The 20,907-nt window shown below is 38.0% G+C and overlaps 1 protein-coding gene across 1 annotated transcript in view; it reads left to right on the top strand.

The window, feature by feature from the left end:
• The window catches only part of ZMAT4 (zinc finger matrin-type 4), a 323,574-nt gene that overhangs the window by 169,454 nt on the left and 133,213 nt on the right, over positions 1-20,907 (top strand). The window contains exon 4 of the mRNA XM_037055427.1: positions 17,689-17,845. Within this exon, the coding sequence (XP_036911322.1) occupies positions 17,689-17,845 (157 nt within the window). The remainder of the gene's footprint in view (positions 1-17,688; positions 17,846-20,907) is intronic.

Genomic DNA, 20,907 nt, shown 5'->3' with positions numbered 1-20,907 from the left:
CATAGTTTAGCCTTGCTCAAGTTTTAAAAAACAATGTATCTTTTTCATCTATTTGAATCTGCAGATTTCTTCTTTTCTTTGTAGTATGACAGTATAAGAACGTGGGGCTACTTGACCTATAAAGTTTTTTAAAGCATAGATTTTGCTGGTTGTGTATTTCTGGTCCCATTCAATACTTCTCTCTGTTCTTTCTATTCCTTGCCAATTGGAAGGTGGACCCAGAGACTTGATAGGACTTGGGATTGATGCATTTGGCCAGACCGTAAATGGTGTTCAGTTACTTTATCCAAAGGCATGTGATGTTTGAGGGTCTCTCTTTTTGAAATGTGAGCAGCCCCTGATGCTCAGTGCCTCAAACCAGTAATTCATTGGAGGTTAAAATATTTATTTTCCACTTATTAATTGAAATGATTTTGAACAAGCACATTTCCTAGTTGGTATTCTGTGCTGCAGTTCTTTTAGAAAAGGCAGAAAAATTCCTTCAAGCTTTCCTTTTACTTACCAATTTTTTCAGTTAAGGAATTGGTTCATTATTAACTCTGCAAATGAGACCAACTAGGCTTTTAAGAAATGCTCTTGGGAATGAATGAATTTAATGTATTTGATGGGTTTTGGTCAATTGCAATTACTACCCCTTTAGAAGTTCAATATGCCCCATCTTTTGTCCGTGGAAGCCTCTTCAGGTTTGTCTCTGAGTCCTTGTGTCATGACCGTGGAGGCTTTGACAGCTTTCTCATTTTCTAGTATGGCAAGGTGTTCCTCCCTTCTGTACTTCTGGAATCAGCCTCCCCCGCCCTTCCCACAGGAGATTGTTTCTTTTAGTGGGAATGCTATTTCAAGGTTGTTAAGGTTTCTGAGTGCTAGTTTTATTGAGTTTGTAATTGTTTTTAGTTCTCTTCAGTGGATAGAATGAAGAAATATAGGTTTATATATTACCTCAGAAGTAATACTGATTTTTTTCATTGGATCACTATTCCAGAGTTCTATATTTACTTTCCTGTATTCTTCTGTTTAAACTTTTTCCACAGTGAGCATCTTAATTCTCAAAGACACAGGAAATGACAAAATTAGAGTATTCCATCAACACTCATTTTTTATGGAATATTAAACATATAAACATCCTGCCAATAACAATGATAATACTAAACCACTAATACATTAACTAATAAAAAATATGTTCTATAACACATATCCTTCCAATTTTTAAATAATTTTACTATATCTACATTGTCCGAGCGTACAGCCACTAGGTACTATACTTTCTCCCTACTAACCTCCAGTTACTTTAAATCTGTAAGTTGCTATATATGTCATGCTACCACTAATTTTTATATGATGTCTCTTTAGTCATTTTGATTATTTGAGTCTTCTATTCCAGTAGATAACAACAGGAAAGGTTCATGAGGATGAAGGCAATTCTTTGTCCAAATTCTTGCCTGTATCACGTTGGGCCCTTTATATGTGTCACTTTTGCTGGGTATAAAATGTCAGGCGCATGGTTTTTTTTCTTGAGAATGTAAAATATGGTACTCCATTTGTGTTTGGAGTAAAACATTGGAGTTGAAGAGCCTGGTGATGATTTAATTTTGTTTCCCTTATAAATAAGTCATTTTTCTTAAAGGTTCAGAAAGTTTTTAAAAATGTCACTCTGAAATTCAGTAATTTTACTAAAAATATTTTAGTGTAATTTGTTTTGCATCAACATGCAGAGTTTTCTCTTTCAATGTATCCTTTTTTAATTTTTAATTTTAGGAAATACCCATATACTTACCTTTTTCTTACTGTCTGACTTTCTGCTTTAAGGCCCCTTGCTAGTCATATTACATCATTTTTGCCTTTCTTCTGTTTGTTGCTTACTGTTGAATCTCTTTGTATCTCTTTACTTCTTTAGGAATTTTAAGTGTTATCTTTTACTTCCTATTTCTCTTAGAGAATTATTCATTACATACATTTATCTTCTCTTCTAGTTTAGTCTTTTTCTGAAGTGATTTATTTCTTATTTCTAGTAGTTATTTTTGTAGTTCTCACAAGTAATTTGTGAATTTTTTCATTTTCATGCTGTTTTTTTCATATCTTGTATTATGTTCTTAAAGTTCTTTAGTTTGCTTTGAAATAGAAGGTTACTGTTTTGATCTGTTTTGAAAGCATTTGTTTTTAATATGTGTCCATTGTCTAGAGGAAGTTTATTTTGCTGCTTTGAAATGACTTTTTATAGCATTTGGCTTTGATATTGTTCTCTTGCTCATTATGATATAGTCATCTCAAACTTTTAGAAGGAGGTGTTGTCAAGGTTGCGTTTCGAACTTAACAGATTTTCTTTCTTTTTAAATTTTTGTCATGCATGTGTACAAGCATTCTGTTTAAAAATATTTATAATGGCGCGTTCAGTGAAGTTTATTGGCTTTCTCCCTTCCTGATGTTGGTCTGAACCTTTGTCTTCTATGTCTGCATTGTCCTTGTTCTGATCAAGTTTGATTCTATCCTCAGCTGTTTCTCTTTAGTATGGAGCTGTGTCCTGGAAGGAGGTTGTGGTGGGTCGTATTGAAAACTGTAATCACCCCTCAGACCTTACATGGGCCCCTTGTACTCATCTGCTGTGAGGATGGGTCAAACCCTCCTCTTGGGGTAAGATAAGCCACCTTAATTTCAATTGCTGTTCTTACAAGAATCCGCCACACTTTTTCATGAGTACTTCTTGGTAATTGCAGGTTCTGAGGCTCTGAGGTCCAACAGATGCCTTGTTGTTTGCCTTTATTCCCTTGAACAGATGCAGATGCCATGCAGGTCTTATCATTCTCACTGGTTTATTTTCCTTCACTTTCATTTCAAGGTGTCACCTAGTTTTGTTATAAATGTTATGTGTGGTTTTTTTTTGTCTGGCTATCTAGTTCTGCTTTTATTTAGGGATTTAGAGAAATTTACAAAGTATATCTCTACTACCAACATATTCTCAGAGTCAGCATTTTATTTTTCATGGATATATTTTTAACCAATCAGCACAAATATTTATTAAATGGCCTATAGCAGGTCCTCCTATAGACACTGAGGATAGGGCTATAAATAAAGCAGAATTCTTGCCCTCAAGAAGCATGAATAATAATGGTGGGAGACAGACATTAAACATGTACACTTATAAATAAGAGAAAATGTCAGGTATAAGAAAGGTCTATAAAGAAAATAAAATAAGGTAACATGCATTGATTCTTTAGTTAACTTCAATATACATAAATAAACTTTGCATAGTACTTTTCAGATAACAAAGCATGTTTTAATGTATTGCATTCAGTTATCCTGACTTTTATCTCATAACAGATGGCCAGTACAAATTTTATTTCTCAAATAAAAGGGAAGGAATTTCAGAGTCAATAAAGATAAGTGATATCCTGTACATTTAAAGCCAGGGCTTACCCCAGCATCTTTTGGCTCCAAATCTGCTTCTCTGTAATTTAATATTCTCTGTTCTTTAATACCACATTACACTAAACACTGTGTTAAGGGGTGAGAATGATACATTTTTAGCTCAAGGAGCTAACATTTCATTAACTATAATAAGATATATGCTAAATGATGTTAAGTGTGTAGAGAAAGGCCTAAGTGAAGTTCTCTGGCCATGAAGGATTCAGAATGAGATCTCCGTGGTGGGGAGTGTTGGGGGAGACTTGCTGGGGGCAGTGGCATTTGAGTGATCCTTGCAAATAGAAAGACCGAGCAAATTCTAGTTGGAAGGAGCCGTGTGAACAAAGGCGTATAGGAATATACTCCATATAGTGGGAGAATAGGGAAAGTTCATTTGTCAAATCATTGTTTCCTTTATATACTCATTCAAGAATCTTTTAAACTACTATGAGACTTGAAGCACGGTGCTAGGGCAGAGATAGACACATGAATACGAAAGGAGCCTCGTCTAGTGGGGACCACTACTGCTTTCCAGCCCGTTACAGATAGGATGCCTACAGACTGAATTGTCATTCACCTGCAGTGTCGGACAGGGGCAAGCAGCCAGGAGGGAGGAGCACAGACAAAGTTAGAGCAGAGGAATCTCTTGGCAGGCTCCTTGGTGTTCCTGACCTTGAAAAAAATCAGTTTTCTTAGAGAATATTATGTATGAACAGCAATGGTGGGGGAAAAGGCCAGAAAAGTGTGTTGAGAGATTTTAGCAGACCTTAACTGTCATGGTAAGGAATTTATTTTTAGGTAGTAAAGAACCCTTGGAGGTTTTTCGATGAGAAGACTGACCTAAAGTGCCACTGCTGTGTAATGGAAATAGAACCACCTTGAATTTAGCTAGGCAAGGATTCAGAAATCAGCTCCACATTGTAAACGTGTGACACATTGGAGAATTTACTTAACCACCCTGGGCTTCATTTTTCCCGATCTGTAAAAATGGGGATTTATTCATGTATTTACTCATTGACTTCTTTATTCATTTTTAATTCAACTACTGTTTAATAATTACTGGAACCACACTGTCCAACCCAGCAGCCACTCGCCACAGGGAGTCAGTGAGCACTTGGAACACAGATGATCTGAGTTGATAGGTGCCATCAGTATAAAACATCGACCAGATTTCAAAGGCTGAGTCTGAGAAAAGGAATGTAAAGTGGCCCATTAATAATTTTTACGTCGAACACATGTTTAACTACGGAAAATCCTTTGGAATAGTGGGCTAATAAAATATGTCTTTAAAAATTAATTCCGCAGGTTCTTTTTATTTTTTTAAAATATGGCTATTAGAGAATGTAAATGTGGCCATATTTTTGGCTTGTACTGTACACTATAGAACCGTGCTCTTCTAGGTACTGGGAATACACTACTGAATAATTTAGCAGTCAGAGACTAATAAATAAGTGAATTTAAATATCTAAACCATCAACTTTTAGAATGCAAAATAAGGAGTGGTAAAAGAGGGGTATCCCATGGGGAGGAGTTCAGGCCTGAACACAAGTGGTGGGAAAAGAATATGAAAGTGGACTGAGAAGTGAAGTGGAGTAGACAGTTTGGGGATGTAACTGGAGGGCAAGGTGGCAGAACTTGGTGATGGACTGAATTCCTGGGATGGGGAAGAGGAAAGACCAGTGAATACTATTTTAGGAGTAGTGTGAAAACTGAACGTGCTGAAGTGCGTAGGTGCCTAATGCGATGTCTGGCCCACAGGACTCTCAGACAATGGGCAGCTGTGCTGGCGCTGTGGAGTCTGGGACTGTGGACGACGGCAGCAGACAGAGCTGCTCTGAAGACAAGCCTGGCATTGATCTCATTCTGGTTTTAAGGCTTCCTCATCCCAATCCAGTCTTAAAGTGATGTTTCAAACAGGAAATAAAACTTTTCATTTTGTAGTTTTTGAGATTTTTCTGAGCTTTTTGACATTTTTTTTCTCTTCCTATCTGCCTCTTGTACCACTTTTTTTCTCTCTGGCACATCTATTTACTTGTGACATTTTGACAGCTTTGTTAGCTACTTCTTCTTGTTAATGGGGCTTATCTAACTTATGTATTTGTCTTCTCCTGGGAACTCTGGCAAATTTCTGACTTTTGAGGTTTTTGTGAGTACTATTACCATATGTTTAAATATTTCTTTAGTGCCTGAAACATAAACCAAGCCTTCCGAATACCAAAGGCACACTGAGAATTCTACACTCCTCCTGAATCGGCACCTTCCTCCCCTCTTGTCTTTATTGTCGAAATACCCATTTTCCTCAATACTGTGGAAATGGAGAGTTTTCGTCCACTGAGTGGATAGTGTCTATCCAAGTAACAGGCTATATATCTCTCTACTTAACAGTGGAGCACGAGGCTCAGGCCAGGTTGAATGTGGACTCTGCAGACATGGGTACGGCTGCTTCTCTGTGGGACATCCCAGCCAGTAGGACACATCCTTCCCATGAGGACAAATACACGCAATAACATTGCCACTGTCTTCGTTTCAGTGTTGGGTATGGACCTGATGCCAACTGCCCATTTCTGAGACAAAGCAATAATGTTGGTAAGAGAGCAAGGGAGAGATTATTTTACATCAAAAGCATTTATGTGACTGAGTTAAAATTGTTTAGTGGATGTCTACTTCAAGTCATTCATTCAGCAACTATTTATTTCCTGTTTACCAAGCCTCTTCTGTGCATCGAGATCCATGGCAGGCACTGGAGATTGGGGGTGATGGGTACGGAGGGTGATTATTAAAGTTGTTGCCTCCATGATGTTTTTAGAGAGAGGGTCCTAAAAAATGCTAATAAAACAATTAGAGGACAAGACCTAATCTGAACTATGGCACAAATGTTAAAGACTGGGAGAGGTCAGCAGCAAAGATATGGATGAAGTTTGCAAAAGTCCTTAGAGGACTCCTGGATGAAATGAACTTTGACTTCTGAATGTGATTTGAAGAGGCTGGGAGTTGAGAGAATATCATGACCTGGATGGAGCCGAACAGGATGTATGAAAGAGGACAGTGGGGAGGCAAGATTGCTTAGGATCCTGCAGTCAGTCAGGAGGCATGTTTTTTAGGTCTTCTGGTGCCACTGTAGTGGGAGAGGAGAATTTTTTCTGCTTGCTGTGTCTTTTCAAAATTAAATACCAGGCTGTAGACAACAACATGCATAACACTAGAAGTAGTTGCATTGATTGAACATGTAATTTTACTATGAGATATGTGCTAAGAGATAGTTATTTCTCTTTCTAGGCTTGTCAGATGGCTCTTCCCTCTAGGTGTAGCTTAGTGGTAGCTGTAGTTAGAGTTCCAGTATAACCAAGAAATGTCTTTAGCCAGTGATCGGAATTCCGAGGCTGTCCAGCCAGGGCTCAGAGGAATTCTGCGAAGTATAAGGGAGCACATGTAAACCAAGTAATTCTCACTATTTTCCCCTTTCTGAAAGAGTTTCACTTTCAAGTAGAAGATAAGCAGAAAAGAAAACTTATGCTTCAACTTTCAGTATTTCTTTGGGATTTGAAATCATTCAAATGCATCTCTTAGGCTTTTTCTATGACAGCTTTGTTGAGATATACTGTATATATCATACTATCCATATATTTAAAATGTCCAGTTTGGGGTTTTAGTTTATTGAGGGTTGTGTAACCATCACCATAATAAAGTTTATGATCACCAAAGAGAAACCCTTTACCCATCCCATTAACAGTTGCTCCTTGTTTTCTCTGACCTCTCCCTTCCCCTGCTTCTACTCCTAGAAAATCACTAATCTATGTCTGTTTTTATAGGTTTTTCTATGATACAAATTTCATATAAATGGAATCATATGATATATGGTCTTTTGTGATTGCCTTCTTTTACTTAGTATTAACGCTTTTGAGGTTCATTTGTGTTGTGGCATTTATCAGTACTGTTTTTTATTTCTGATGGTAGGTCATTTACCTATCTTCAGGTAAATAAAGTGTGGACATACCTACATTGACCTATTCTTTAGGTCAATAAAATATGGACATGTGGGTTGTTTTCACTTCTGGGCTATTATGAGGCACACTGCTATGAATTTAAGTACAAGTTTTTATGGGAACATGTATTTTTATTTATCTTGAATGAAATGCACATTTGATTCTCATTTTTCACGCTAGTTATGTTCTATAAAGTTGCCAGTTAGCAAATACCGAGCCATTCAAGATCAAATACCAGGCTATAAGCCAACACTGAACTAGCCATTGCTCCTAGGGGAAATGCAGGGTTGAGTTCCTGCAAGCCTCTGGTTACAAGACTCTTGTTAACCTATCAGTGCATAACCTTGTTTTATGAGTGTTTCCATTTAAAGATGTCTTATTTAATATGTATTTCTTACAAATAATTGATTACATGTAGTATTTCTTTATAATGAAATACTAGCTGAAAAGGGTTTGACATTTTGCTGACCCTGGGTAATACGGTAAATTTCATTGGCTTTTAGCCTCATAACAATGCTGTCCATTATGTATTTTCTATTAGTCATTACCTCATTAATCCACAAATTTCATCACTTTTCCATGATTTCATCATGTGCTGTAGATGTCCTTAGCACGATCTGGAGTGGTCCCACAGACCCACCAGGAATGTCCTCTTCCTTAGTCTAGATGTACAGTATGGTCAGTTGATTAACATTGAACTCACATCCAACAGTATTATTTCTCATGCCTGAGTGAAGTTTATTTACCACATGGATTTCTTTTGCAAAGTACATCACAATCTTCTTGTGCTTCTGAACACTAAACAGCAGCTCAGCATTACCCTTGGGAGTCATTTTCAGCAGCCAAATCATTAACGAAAACCACAAAAAATGCAGAAAATGTGGCACTCGGTAGACCATGAAAAGAGCACTGTTTACATTCTGAAGGATGAAACTAGAGGGCAGACCATAGCCTTGTTCAACCTCAGGTGGGATTGGGACTGTTGGGAGACTCAAACTTTTTGCCACTGTGCACGTATCGATGAATGGCCCAAAACATACCAGAAGTATTGATTTGGGGCTATAACAAATATTTGCAAGTAGGTACCTAGAAGTGGACTGTACCTAGACTGTACCTAGAAGTGGAATTGCTGGGTCATATGGTAACTGTATGTTTAAAGTTTTGAGGAACTGCTGGTTGGTTTTCCAATGTGGCTGTGCCATTGTAATTTACCACCTGTAGTATATGAGGGTTCCCTATTCTCCACCTCTTGGTATACTTTGATTACTTGTCTTTTTTATTCTAGCTATCCTAGTGGTTATGAAGTAGTAGCTTGAGATTTGATTTGTATTTTCCTGATTGTGAGCGATGTCTAGCATTTGTTTCATACTCTTATTGGCCATTTGTATATCTTTTTTGCAGAAATGTCTATTCATATTCTTTGCTCATATTTTTTTAGTTCGGTTAATTTTCAGTAATAATAGTTGGAGACTTTGTTACTGTTCTTTCAAAAATGAATAGAACAATTATGCTGAAGGTTAATGAGAAAATTGAAAAAAAGAGATGACTTAACTAGATCCAGCAGACATCTATAGAATTATCTAGTTCTCACTTTAATTCTGTCAGTTTTTGCTTAATATATTTTATAACTATGTTAATTATGTACATGTATGTATATAATTGTTATAATTATTATATTTTCCTGAGAACTTGGCACTTTAATCATTATGAAGTGACCCTCTTTACCTTTAGCAATAATTTTAGTTTTAGTGTGTTATTTTGTTTGATATTAGTACAGGTGCTACAGTTTTCTTATGGATGCTGTTTGCCTGACACATGTTTTCATCCTTTTACTTTCACCCATATGTATCATTGAATTTAAACTGTGTCTCCTCACGTAACATATAGGTTGGTCATTTTTTAAATCCAGTCTTATCACCTCTATTTTGATTACATTGTGTAATACTTCCACATTTAGTGTTATTATTCCTATAGTTAGACTTGTGTCTACCATTTTACTTTTATTTTCTGAATGAATTATGTGTTTTTTGCTCCCTTATTTCTCTTTTACAACTTTCTTTTGAATTAAGAGAATATTTTGAATTGCAACATTTTCACTTCTGTAGTGATTTTTTTATGTTACTTTAAATTATTTATTTGGTGGTTGTTCTGAAGCTTATCATATACTTCTGAACTTATCAATATCTACTTAAGATTTAAATGAACTTAATTTAAGGCATAGATAGAAATGTTATTCTTGAACAGTTATCTTTTCTCTTCCTCTTTTTGTGCTAATATTGTTATACATTTTCATCCGTATATTACAATTCAACAGTATATTGTTATAGTAATTGTTACATAATTTTTGTATTTTAAAGAAGCTGAGAAATGATACCAGTTATATATTTTAGTGTATTAACCTTCTTATTTACCCTTTGTCATTCTCATCATTTTTTTTCTTGTGAATTTGAATTAGAATTCAGTGTCATTTTTTTACTCTGGTAAAACTTTGCTCTCACCTACTTTCCTGGTACTGTTATTGTCAAATACATTACATTTTTATATTTTTCTATATATCATTGGACAAAATACACAAATATATACATGTGATTTTATACCTCTATTTTGTAAATTAGTTAAGGGAAAAAGGAAGATATATGCATATATTCTATTTTTTATAATTACATAATTAGTTTTATGGTGCATTTTTAAATTTTATTTTTTGATGAGATTCAATTTATTGTGTAATGTCACTTGCTTTCAGTCTGTAGAACTTTCCTTTAGTAGTTCTGGTAAGATGGATCTGCTAGTAACAGTTTCTCTCAGTTAAAAAAATACCTCTGAATGTATTTATTTCATTTATTTTTGAAAGGTAGGATGGCTGGCTCTAAGATTCTTGGTTTACAGACTTTTTCCCCCAGCACTTTGAATATGTCATCCCACTGACTTCTGGCCTCCATCGTTTCCAATGAGAAGTCAGCTATTAATCTTTTTTCTTTTTTTTTTTAAAGATTTTATTTATTTATCTTAGAGGGGAAGGGAAGGAGAGAGAGAGAGAGAGAGAGAGAGAGAGAGAGAGAAATATCAGTGTATGGTTGCCTCTCATGCGTCCCCTGCTGGGAACCGGGAACTGGCCTGCAACCTAGGCATATGCCCTGACTGGGAATCGAACTGCGATCGTGTGGTTTGCAGGCCCACGCTCAATCCACTGAGCTACACCAGCCAGGGCCAGCTATTAATCTTTTTGTGGTTTCCTTATATGTGATGACTTGTTTTTCTCTACTGCTTCAAAATTTTCCTTTTGCTTTTGGTTGTCAGTGTTTTAACCTTGATGTATCTGGGTGTGGATCATTTTGAGTTTTTAACAAACTACTTGAGTTCTGCTAGTTCTTGAGTGAGTAGATGAATATTTTCTTAAAATTTGGGAAGTTTTTAGTTATTGTTTCTTTGAATATTGTTTTGTGCTCCATCTTCTTCCTGTTGGCATTTGGTACTCTCATTTTATACATATATTGGTGTTTTTAATAGTATCCCACATTTCTTTAATTATCTTTATTCTTTTTTCCCCATCTCTTCTTTAAATTACATAAACTCTATTGATCTATCTTCAATTTATTAATTCTATTTTTCTGTAAGCTCAATTCTACCACTGAGCACTCTAGTGAATTTTTATTTCAGTTATTGTATCTTTAACTCCTGAATTTTGATTTGATTCTTTTCTTTATTGAAAATAATAAAGAAATTTATCAAATATTTGAAATATTTGATAAATATTATGAAATATTTCTTTATCAAATAAAGACATTTATCAAATATTTTAATCAGATATTAAGAGTGTATAAAATATTCTCTATTTGATAATGTATTGCATCATATATTCCATTATATCTTAAATCATGATTTCCTTTAATTCTCTGAACACATTTATTGTTGCTTGAAGTCTTTGATGTTCCTTTGAAGTCTTTGCCAGTTAAATCTAACGTCTGCCCCCTTTCTTTCTGTGTATGGATTACACTTTTCATTTTTTGCATATTTTGTGAGTTTGTTGCTATTGTCGAAACTGAATATTTAGGTAATACATTGTAGCAATATGCTGATTCATTCATCCTACAGGGCTTGTCTTTGTCATTGTTTGCTTATCTCTTTGTCCAGTGTCTTGTCTAGACTATTTTAATAATATATTCCTTCACAATATGCAGCCACCAATATCATTACTTAGAGGAGCAGCCTTAGGAATGTGCATAGTCGTTGTGGGGTGACAGTGGCTTTGGAAGACTCCTTTTGACTGTCTGCTTCTCTGATCTCTCCCTGTTAAAGTGACTGCCTCTGCTGCAATCATACCTAGCATTTGGGTTCTACTAATTGTCAGGTGATTGCTCTATTGTTTTTGTCAGTGTTGTAGGATATAAATACTCCACAGCCTGATCCAATTAAATTCACTTCTTTTTATAATGTTAGTTTTTGAGGCAAATCTTTGAAGTTTGTTCTGACTCTAAAAAGGCTGTCCTTAGCTGTTTTTTTCCCTGGTCATCTCTGGTAAAGTAGCTGGTCTATAGTTTAGATTATCACTTTAATGGAGCTATCAGTTTTGTCTTAGTTGATTCTCCACTGTTTTTTTATAGAGTACCCTTGGACTTAAATATTCCCACACTCTATTTCAGATAAAGTCATACCTTTGGGGAGAGTTTATGAGCTCTCTGTTCTTATGTACTTTCTCTGCCCTATCCATTCTCATTGAAAAAAGCTCCAAGTTGGTGCCCCAGAGCTGGGGACAGGGATAGTGGCCTGCTTTCCTTAGAATGAAAGTCCTGCTTTATTAGATGGGCAAAGGTGGTGGCTTCTGGTCTTCTCAGCTTACCTGTCCTGGCATGGACAGATAAGCATGTGTGATGGAGAAGGGAAATCAGAGTTCAAATATTCTTGGCTTCTGTGCTTGGAACAGAGCTTCTGTCCTATAAGTGAGGGCGGGTAGAAGTAGAGTGTACCGGATCCCATGAGTATATTACTAGAAATTTGGCTTTTGCCTCTTGTAAATTAAGGGAACATGATTAATTTAGGTGACCTTACATTCCCGATACCCCTTACTGGGAGCTGATAGATGAGGAGGCCCTCTTTTCTTTCTTTCTTTTTTTAAATAAAGATTTTATTTATTTATCTTTAGAGAGGAAGGGAAGGAGAGAAGGAGAGAAATATCAATGTGTGGTTGCCTCTCGTGAGTCCCCTGCTGGGAACAGGCCTGCAACCCAGGCATGTGCCCTGACTGGGAATTGAACTGTGTGTGATCTTGTGGTTCGCAGGCCTGTGTTCAATCCACTGAGCTACACCAGCCAGGGCAGAGGCCCTCTTTTCTTGACCCCACCAAACAAAGTTGGAGCTTCCATTATGCTGAGCTTGGTGGTTGATAGGGAGACAGAGAGTTGTGGCTAAAGTTCTTACTTAAATTTAGTATATTTTCTTAAATTTTTTAATTTGCTTTTTGCTCTTAGGATAGACGGTTGTTCTTTAAGAAGTAATTTTTACTACTTGTTGTTGTTTGCTAGGGAGCAGTTTCAAAGATCTCCTCACTTTGAAATTCTGAAATTGATAGTCTTTCTCTAAGGTTTTTTTATATTTACCTAAAGCAGCAATTTTTAACCTTTTTAATCTCATGGCACACATAAACTAATTACTAAAATTTTGTGACACACCAAAAGTATACCTTTTGCTGATCTGAGAAAAAATAGGTTTAATTTTGATTGATTTACCAAAGAAATTATGATAGTAATTATCTACCCTTATTGATCCAAAGTAAATTTGAAGTCAGGTGTTTATACTTACACATAAAGATTTCTAATATCAAGAATTAACCAATTAGATGCAACCTTATGGTATGACATGACCAATAAAATGCAACTCTGTTATATGACCTATATATTTATGGTTCAAGACAGGGCATTCATATCTGAAGGCTATTACTATATTGGCTCTTGTCACTTTTTTCTGGACAATCTAAAGGTTTTTACCTGGTCAGTACAGGCCTTTACCAGGTCAGTGCCCCTGACTAAATAGTCAGATATTTGTGCTTTAAAAATTCTTGTGGCAGGCCAGTGTGTCATGGCATCCTGGTTGGAAAACTGCTGACCTATAGAGTATTAGAGAATGAAGGTGATTATCTGAATTAAGTAAAAAAACAATCTTAAAGAGAAAGGCCTTTTGGAATTAGATTTCTGGCCAGAGTCATCTAGGCCAGAAATTGAGATCTACTCATCCATTGAGATTAAATTCTAAAAAACTTCTTACCTGTGTGAAATGCAGACTTACCTTTGACTAAGCAGACTTAAGGATACTCCACGACTTTTTTTTCCAGCAATGTGGACATCTCATTGGAAAAGTCTGACTTAATTGTTACCTCCAGTTTGAGGTCCATATTTTAATGCAATCTTAGTTTTCCTCTTCACGTGCTTGATATCTTGGGGCCATTCTTAATTCTTTCAGCCAGAAAGTTTAAGTGTATTCATTGAAGTCAGTTCATCAAACTTTATGGAGTTCTACCCTGGGCAATCTGTCAACATGGCTCTGGATACACTGGGAGACTCCAATATAGATGATACGATCTTAGTTGCAAGGAGCCATTCATTGGGGATTTTCATAGCCAAGAATATGCCATTAAATTCTACCTCTTTGCAGGCACTTGATTAATACTGACATTTTTTTCTAGGTAGTTGTTTTTCAGCACTGTTGTTAAAGTAGTCAGAGGTGGTGGCATTTTCAGTGGTATCAACTGAGTTACACTGGTTCCTTTAGTTAAACATCCTCTAAGCATGTCCTGCTGACCTCAATGGCTGCTTAACTTTTCAGGGTATCATGGATCTTCTGTTGCCAGAAACCAGAACTTTCCTGGTCCCTTGTCTAAAACTGTGTCATAACTGCATTTCATCATATTTACTTCCATAACAATTGGTTCTCTTTTTCCATTATTCTTTGATCCTTCTATATGATGATGTGACTGAAGTTGCCCAGGAAAGCAGAAATAGAGGAATCTATATTACAACTATGATGAAACTAACATAATTTTGGGGAATTTTTTTCCTACTTAAACCCTCAAGTTAGTTTATAAGTTGATATCTCTGGCTCTTTTTTCTGGCCACCTTCCTGTCCATCTGAAAGATTCTGGGTGACAACCTGACCTCTATGCATTAACTGTTTTCATTGTTGACTTTTGTTTCTTTCAAGTCATTAACCTCACAAAACAACCCTAAGCTCCATTCATTCAGTAGACAATGAAAGGTCGCCCCGTGTGGCAAGCATTGTGCAAGGTGATAGGGCTTCAAAATCAATGAGATAACTTCCTTGATCTTAAAATAATTTTATAGGCTCATGAGGGAAAAAATATGCAAACAAATAAATGTAATAATTAGTGTTCTATGGTAAAAGAAACATGTATAAGATAGAAAAGACTATAATTAAGGTGAATGCTTACTTCCACAGGACAATAGAGGGGTCAGAAAAATCTTCACCTCAAGGAAGTGATGACTAAACTGACCCATGGAGATAGACTCTGAAAAAAATGGATTAGACAAGAAGTCATGAGAAAGGACATTCCAGGCATGATAAAGGCTTTGCGATAAAAATATACACAAACAGACTTAACGTTAATTGTCTTTTACCTTACAATTGGAAGAATGTGAAGCCAAGAGAAGACTCTATTTCTTTGATTATAATACTTTTAGTTTTATTTTTTGTCTGACTTCTCCAGTTTTCCAGGTCTCAACATTCTTGAAAATAGGGAGCAGTGCCATATTTATCTAACCAAGAATCTAACATTCTGTAAATTCTTAAAAATGTGTTGAATGAATGAATGACAGAAATCCACCCACTGCGATCCACATCCGGGGCAGTTCTTTGCCCTGTAAGCCCGTTCTGAGTGCAGGTCATAGAATGATACCAGCCCCTGTTTCTTGGTTTCCAGTCCTCCTTTAGAAATGTCTACATGTTATAGCTCTGGGAGAAGGACTGCTTCCCAAGGCCAGGCTTTCCTGGCACTTTCCATGGAAGTAGCAGGAGGGATGTGCGAATTCTATGTAGGTGTAGGTTGTAGGTGAAGTTTTGGCTGATGATTTTGTGCCTAATGTTAAGAAAAATTATATACCTGATGCATATTATACAGAAGTGAGTAAAAATTTTGTAATTAGAGCAACAACTTTCATCTTAACTTTTCTTTCTTCCTTTTTTTTGTATGTAGCACCAATATCTTCTTTTTTAAAGATTTTATTTATTTATCTTTAGAGGAGAAGGGAAGGAGAGAGGGAGAAAAATATCAATGTATGGTTGCCTCTCATGTGTCCCCTGCTGGGAACTGGCCTGCAACCCAAGCATGTGCCCTAACTGGGAATGGAACCTCAATTGTCTGGTTCGCAGGCTCGCGCTCAATCCACTGAGCTACACCAGCCAGGGCTCCAATATCTTCTAACATAGTAGGGAAATTACCAGTTTGAGTCTTTCATCCTTCTTGGGCTATCAACTCCTCATTCACTGGTCTTGAACCTTTTGTAACACCCCAGTTGGTCATTTTCTGGAATTCCTGGGCTCCACCCACTCCATGGGGTGTGTGGCATGCCCTAGTCTTTGGCTGGCCAGGTAGGTGAAGAGAGGGAACTCTCCCCTTGTCTGCCTGGTCCAGTCAATCTCTACCATAGACCACACAGGGGTGTACAAGTATTTATAGCTTTTTTATTTTTGTTTTTAAACTGAGGGGAAATATCAAAACATCTTGGCTTTAAAGCCTCAGCTACGGCACACCCAGTGGGCACAGCCTTGGTGACTAGCCAGGTGTCCTGCCCTAATGCTAGCCCCTCTCCAGGAGAGGACTTTGGCGGACCCCCTTCTCTCTCCACAGGATTTATTTTCTCTCCCTGACCCCCCAATCCCTACCAGTATACTTCCTCACATCTCACTCAGTAACTATAATAAAGGGGGGAAACTCTAAGGTTTTCACATTCTAAGGTCAAAAGAATAAATTGTAGTAGGTGGGGCTTTGTAATTCCAAATAACTCATGGGGCTTTGTAATTCCAAATAACTCAGATTTCTCTTTGAGGTCTCTCTCTTCCTCTCCTCCCTCGAACCACAGGCCAGTCCCTAGAACACACACAATGCGTGTACCCACACTACTCCTCCCAAGGACTAACTCTCATGGTCAGAAAAGTTATAGACTAATGCCTTAAGGGAGAAAGAGCTTTCTAACTGCCACATAATTTGCAAGACAACAGTCTCTCTAGCAGTCCGGACATATTATTATTGCGCAGAAAAATGCACAGAATCATTCCCCTTCACCATTTATTCACCCACCTTAATTCTTCTCCCCATGCCATTTTAAATTGTACTCTCTGGGCTTGCTAGAAATAAAAGAAGGTCCTCTTGTGGGGCAAGATACTCATCCAGGACTTGCTCTAGCAAAGGGATGCTTTGTTATTGCTGTTCCATTAAGGAACAGATTAATTCCTCATTTGAGAGTCCACATTATCCTCCATTTCTGACTAGGCAGGAGGGCAGCCAATGGATTCATCTTCCCCTTGCATAATATAGGTAATTGACGATCTGTGTGCAAACTAGCCAGGTCACATGCTCTGACAAAGGACTTGTTTTTTTTTCTGAATCATGATTCATTTTCATCAGGTCTTTCAAAAGAATAAAAAATCAAGTTGGATTTGAGTTTTTTTGGTGTAGCATTTCACTAATCACCTTCCTAAAGAAGAGAATAATTACACAAGTTTGCATAGAACATTCAGCCAGCATGACCATCAGAGCGTTTATGAGAGATACAAGAGTTAATAATGGAAAATATTCAAGTCCTTAAGTAAATCTTAAAACAACTTTTTTTTGAACACGTGGCCATGTTGCCTGGTGAGGCTGAAATTCGTCAAAGGCAGAGTTGAATGTCAAATGATAATATCTGCTAAATAATTCAGGCCATCTGAACTCTGATATTTTACCTGCTTTGATGAGAATAACAAGTGCAATTAGAGAGTGTTTTCCTCATGGTGCTAGACACAATGTGTTTTTGCCTAATTGCAGGCCCTGTTTTCCTTCTGGTAACTCACATCTGCATGTTGGTTCTGTACTCATTCCCAGTGACTGGCGGAAGCAGCCACTAAGTAAATGTGGGTTGAAAGTCAATTACTGAGTACATTTTGAGGATTACCATGATGAAAAAAGAGAGTTCAGAATAAAAACTAGACATTTCAATGAGCAAGTCTGTGATCAGTCCCATTTGCAACAGATGGGAATGGGAATAAAGAACTCCTCGAACTCGGGGTTCGCTCTGATGTGACCTTCTTCTTTCTCCTCTGGCAGGGAAGTGATGCCGATATGGTTGACAAGAACAAGTGCTGCACGCTCTGTAACATGTCCTTTACCTCAGCGGTGGTGGCCGACTCACATTACCAAGGCAAAATCCATGCCAAAAGGTTAAAACTGTTGCTAGGAGAGAAAACTCCACTGAAGGCCACAGGTATGTGTGTGAGCAGTAACTGCGGGACGAGGCTGAAGGGGGAGCAGCGGGCCTATCCCGTTAATCCTGCTCCCTCTTCAGAAGTGGCTGCCAGAATCAGAGCCTAATGGCAGATGTCCTTCCAAACCAAAAGGGAGGGGCAGGGACCCCCGCCCCCCGCCCCCATCCTCACTGTCCTGTACCATTAAGTCTAAAAGCAGGGGAGACTTTTCAACCTGGCTCCTTCAGACCAGTAATTCAGCAGCACGCAACTTCTGAAAGGTGCTTACCTTCTGAAAGATGCTGTCTGTCGTATTTATTGTATATTATGTAAGGTATTATATCTATCACACGAAGAACGCTGTTCTTCCCTACCTGCAGTCTGTAATCAGCGTGGGTAGCGGATGGCGTCCTGTGCGTAGTGGGCGCATTCCCTGCCCAGGCCTGTGAGGGGCACAGTATGTGGTCCGTGGTGGCAGTGGGGAGAGCAAAACACTTTTGTTGGCAGACAATGGAGCTGGTCTGCAAACTTTAAAAATTTTTCAAGAAATTTTCTATTTAGAAGAAGAAAGTGTGAACATGATGTTTTAAATATGAATTTGAAGCCATTATTTTCAGGAGTTAAATAGTATCTGCGATCAAGTGAGCAGTACACTGGGATTTGTTTATCTATTGAGGCAGCATTGGTTATAACACTGCGGGAGTCTCAGGGGCCCACCGCCACCAGGGCGGCTCCCACCCTGCGCGCACATTCGACTCTTTTGCCTGGTTAGCCCTCTGCCTGTCCCCACCTCCTCCGGTGACATCCCTCATCTGTGTCTGTGAGTTTGTTTTTGTTTGTTTGCTTCCTTTTGGTTTTATATTCCACACATGAGTAAATTCCTATGGGTTTTTTATTTTTTTATCTGACTTAGTCAATTAGCATATAAGGTCCATCATGTAACAAATGACAGTATTTCATCTTGTTATGAAATGAAATTCCTATCGTTTTCATAGGGAATCCTGTGATTCACCCTATGAACTTGCACAATAAAAAGCTTGCATATTGGTAACATTTGGCTTTCTAAGTGCTTAACTGAAAAAGTTCTTCAGAAGCCTGTTGAATCACAAAACTAAAAAAATAATGTATACTATTTTAATTTAATCAAGGTAGGCTAATTGGACAAGGTTTACATTATGGTGGAGATGCGAATTAGACTAGGTGAAGAAGTTGGGGGTGTATATCATGATGTCTACTTTTTCAATGCAATTAAAATTTAGCAATTCATTTTATCTCGCCGTCTAATGAACCGTGAATAAATCGTGGGTGTAATTCTTTTTTAAATGGTATTTTGGAAATTGGAGAATGTCCAAAACAATACTTGGCTTTTATCCTCAGCAGTGTTTTTCTTAAGAGAAAGACCTTCTTTTACTTTGAGAATAGCAAGGAGTCTTTTCACTATATTTTTCTACTTAGTCCAACTAAAGAGTATTGTTTTTGCAAGGGTGGCTTTGGCATTCACATGTGAGATAGGGTTATGAAACACATGAAATCCGGTGACAAGCTCAGCTTATTTGGGGGCACACTCTGTATGAGTATTTGGTAGGCAGCCACATGGTTGAAACTCCTGATTCTTGCTCTTTCAAAGGCTGGGTACTCACCTTGTAACCTACTCCCCTTCAAATCTCTTAAAATAGACACCTCAGAGAAACAGGCACTGGAAAATTTACCTGTTTTCCGTGAATGAGCAACTAGCCCATTTGTTCCCTCTGCCGAAGCAGAGGATTGCTGTTAAATTTAACCTCAGAGGTAGTGATGGAAGAGGAGATGTACCTTTGTTTATCATCTTAATTAGCAAACGGAAAGTTGTTATTTCTGTAGAAAAATTGCCATGCAGCGAAAATAGTTCTTTGTGAATTTAAATATATCCTCAAGATCTCCAAGTACTTGTTTGTTTTCTTGAATTCAAATACCCTCAAAGCTGTAAATATAACTTGGGTGTAGTTTATTAATTGCCATCAATATTCCAAAGGAAAAAAATCAAAGGCACTTAAAACCAAAATCTTTACTTAGTGACTTTGCCACAGAGCTGGCCCAGTCCCCACTGTCCAGAAGCCAGGATGATGGACAGGCAAGAAGGGAAGGGGGGTGAGGAGGGGGAAGTAGCACCAGTCGTGTTTGGGGCTGGGGGAGACAGATTCTCGTGTCTTCATGCCAGCATCCCCGTTTGTCAACTAGCCCAGGGTTCCCAGGCTGCACATCACTGATCTGTAGCTCATCCTCTCATCTGTTCTCCTCTAAAGCTGCTTTGAGCAGAAAAAAATCTTGAAAAGTGGGAACATCATACAGAATCGAAGGGTTTGGGAAGTGAAATTGGTCTCTGGGTTTGGCTTAGTGTCCACTGGGAGCAAAGGCAGCAGTACATCCTGCCAGAGGGAGGTGAGTCATCGTGAAAGTATAACAGGGGGTAGGAATAGGGAGGTGTGGCTCGGATGAAGGTGTGAGGGCTTGATAGGGGGTTGAAACCTAGCAATGGCGAGTCTGGCTGCAGAGCTCCTGCAGAGACATAAACAGGGTACTGGCTTCTGGAATGTCTGGCAGGTGGTCAGAGGCCCTGGCCGCAGTCCTGGGGTTCTAGGGAAAGGAAGGCCTGTTAAAAGCATGGGGGGGCATCCTCATTTAAGACAAGAGTATTGGGCTGGTAATCAAGTATAAGGAACAAATCAGGAGCCTGGTTCCCAGGCCTAGGATATAGGTGGAGGCCTGGTTTCAAGCACAAATTCTGTTACTACAAATACAGGATGAGGACCAAGAGGCACCAGAAAAGAAGACCCAGGCTATGGGCCTCCTAAGTTACTAGAGGCTGTCCTGTGCACATCTAGGAACTGCTCTGCCTAATCAACCAAGTTGGCTTCAAATTACTTCTATAATGAAAACAAAGGGGAAAAAAGAACATATAAAACCTAAGAAAGTGAATCAAGATGCCAGAGAGAAGCAATTCCCTTGCTCCGGTATGCTGCTTAAGCTGCCCCTCCATGAATAATAAGCTCTTGAACTGGAGTGATTTCTGGATAGGAATAATTGAAGCATGACTCATTGCTTC

This window comes from Sturnira hondurensis, unplaced genomic scaffold (assembly GCF_014824575.4).
Source record: "Sturnira hondurensis isolate 20B ecotype Veracruz unplaced genomic scaffold, ASM1482457v3 Scaffold0008640, whole genome shotgun sequence".
In the NCBI taxonomy this organism is placed as follows: Eukaryota; Metazoa; Chordata; class Mammalia; order Chiroptera; family Phyllostomidae; genus Sturnira; species Sturnira hondurensis.
Note: the sequence above shows the minus strand (reverse complement) of the source record. Positions and strands in the feature narration are given on the sequence as shown.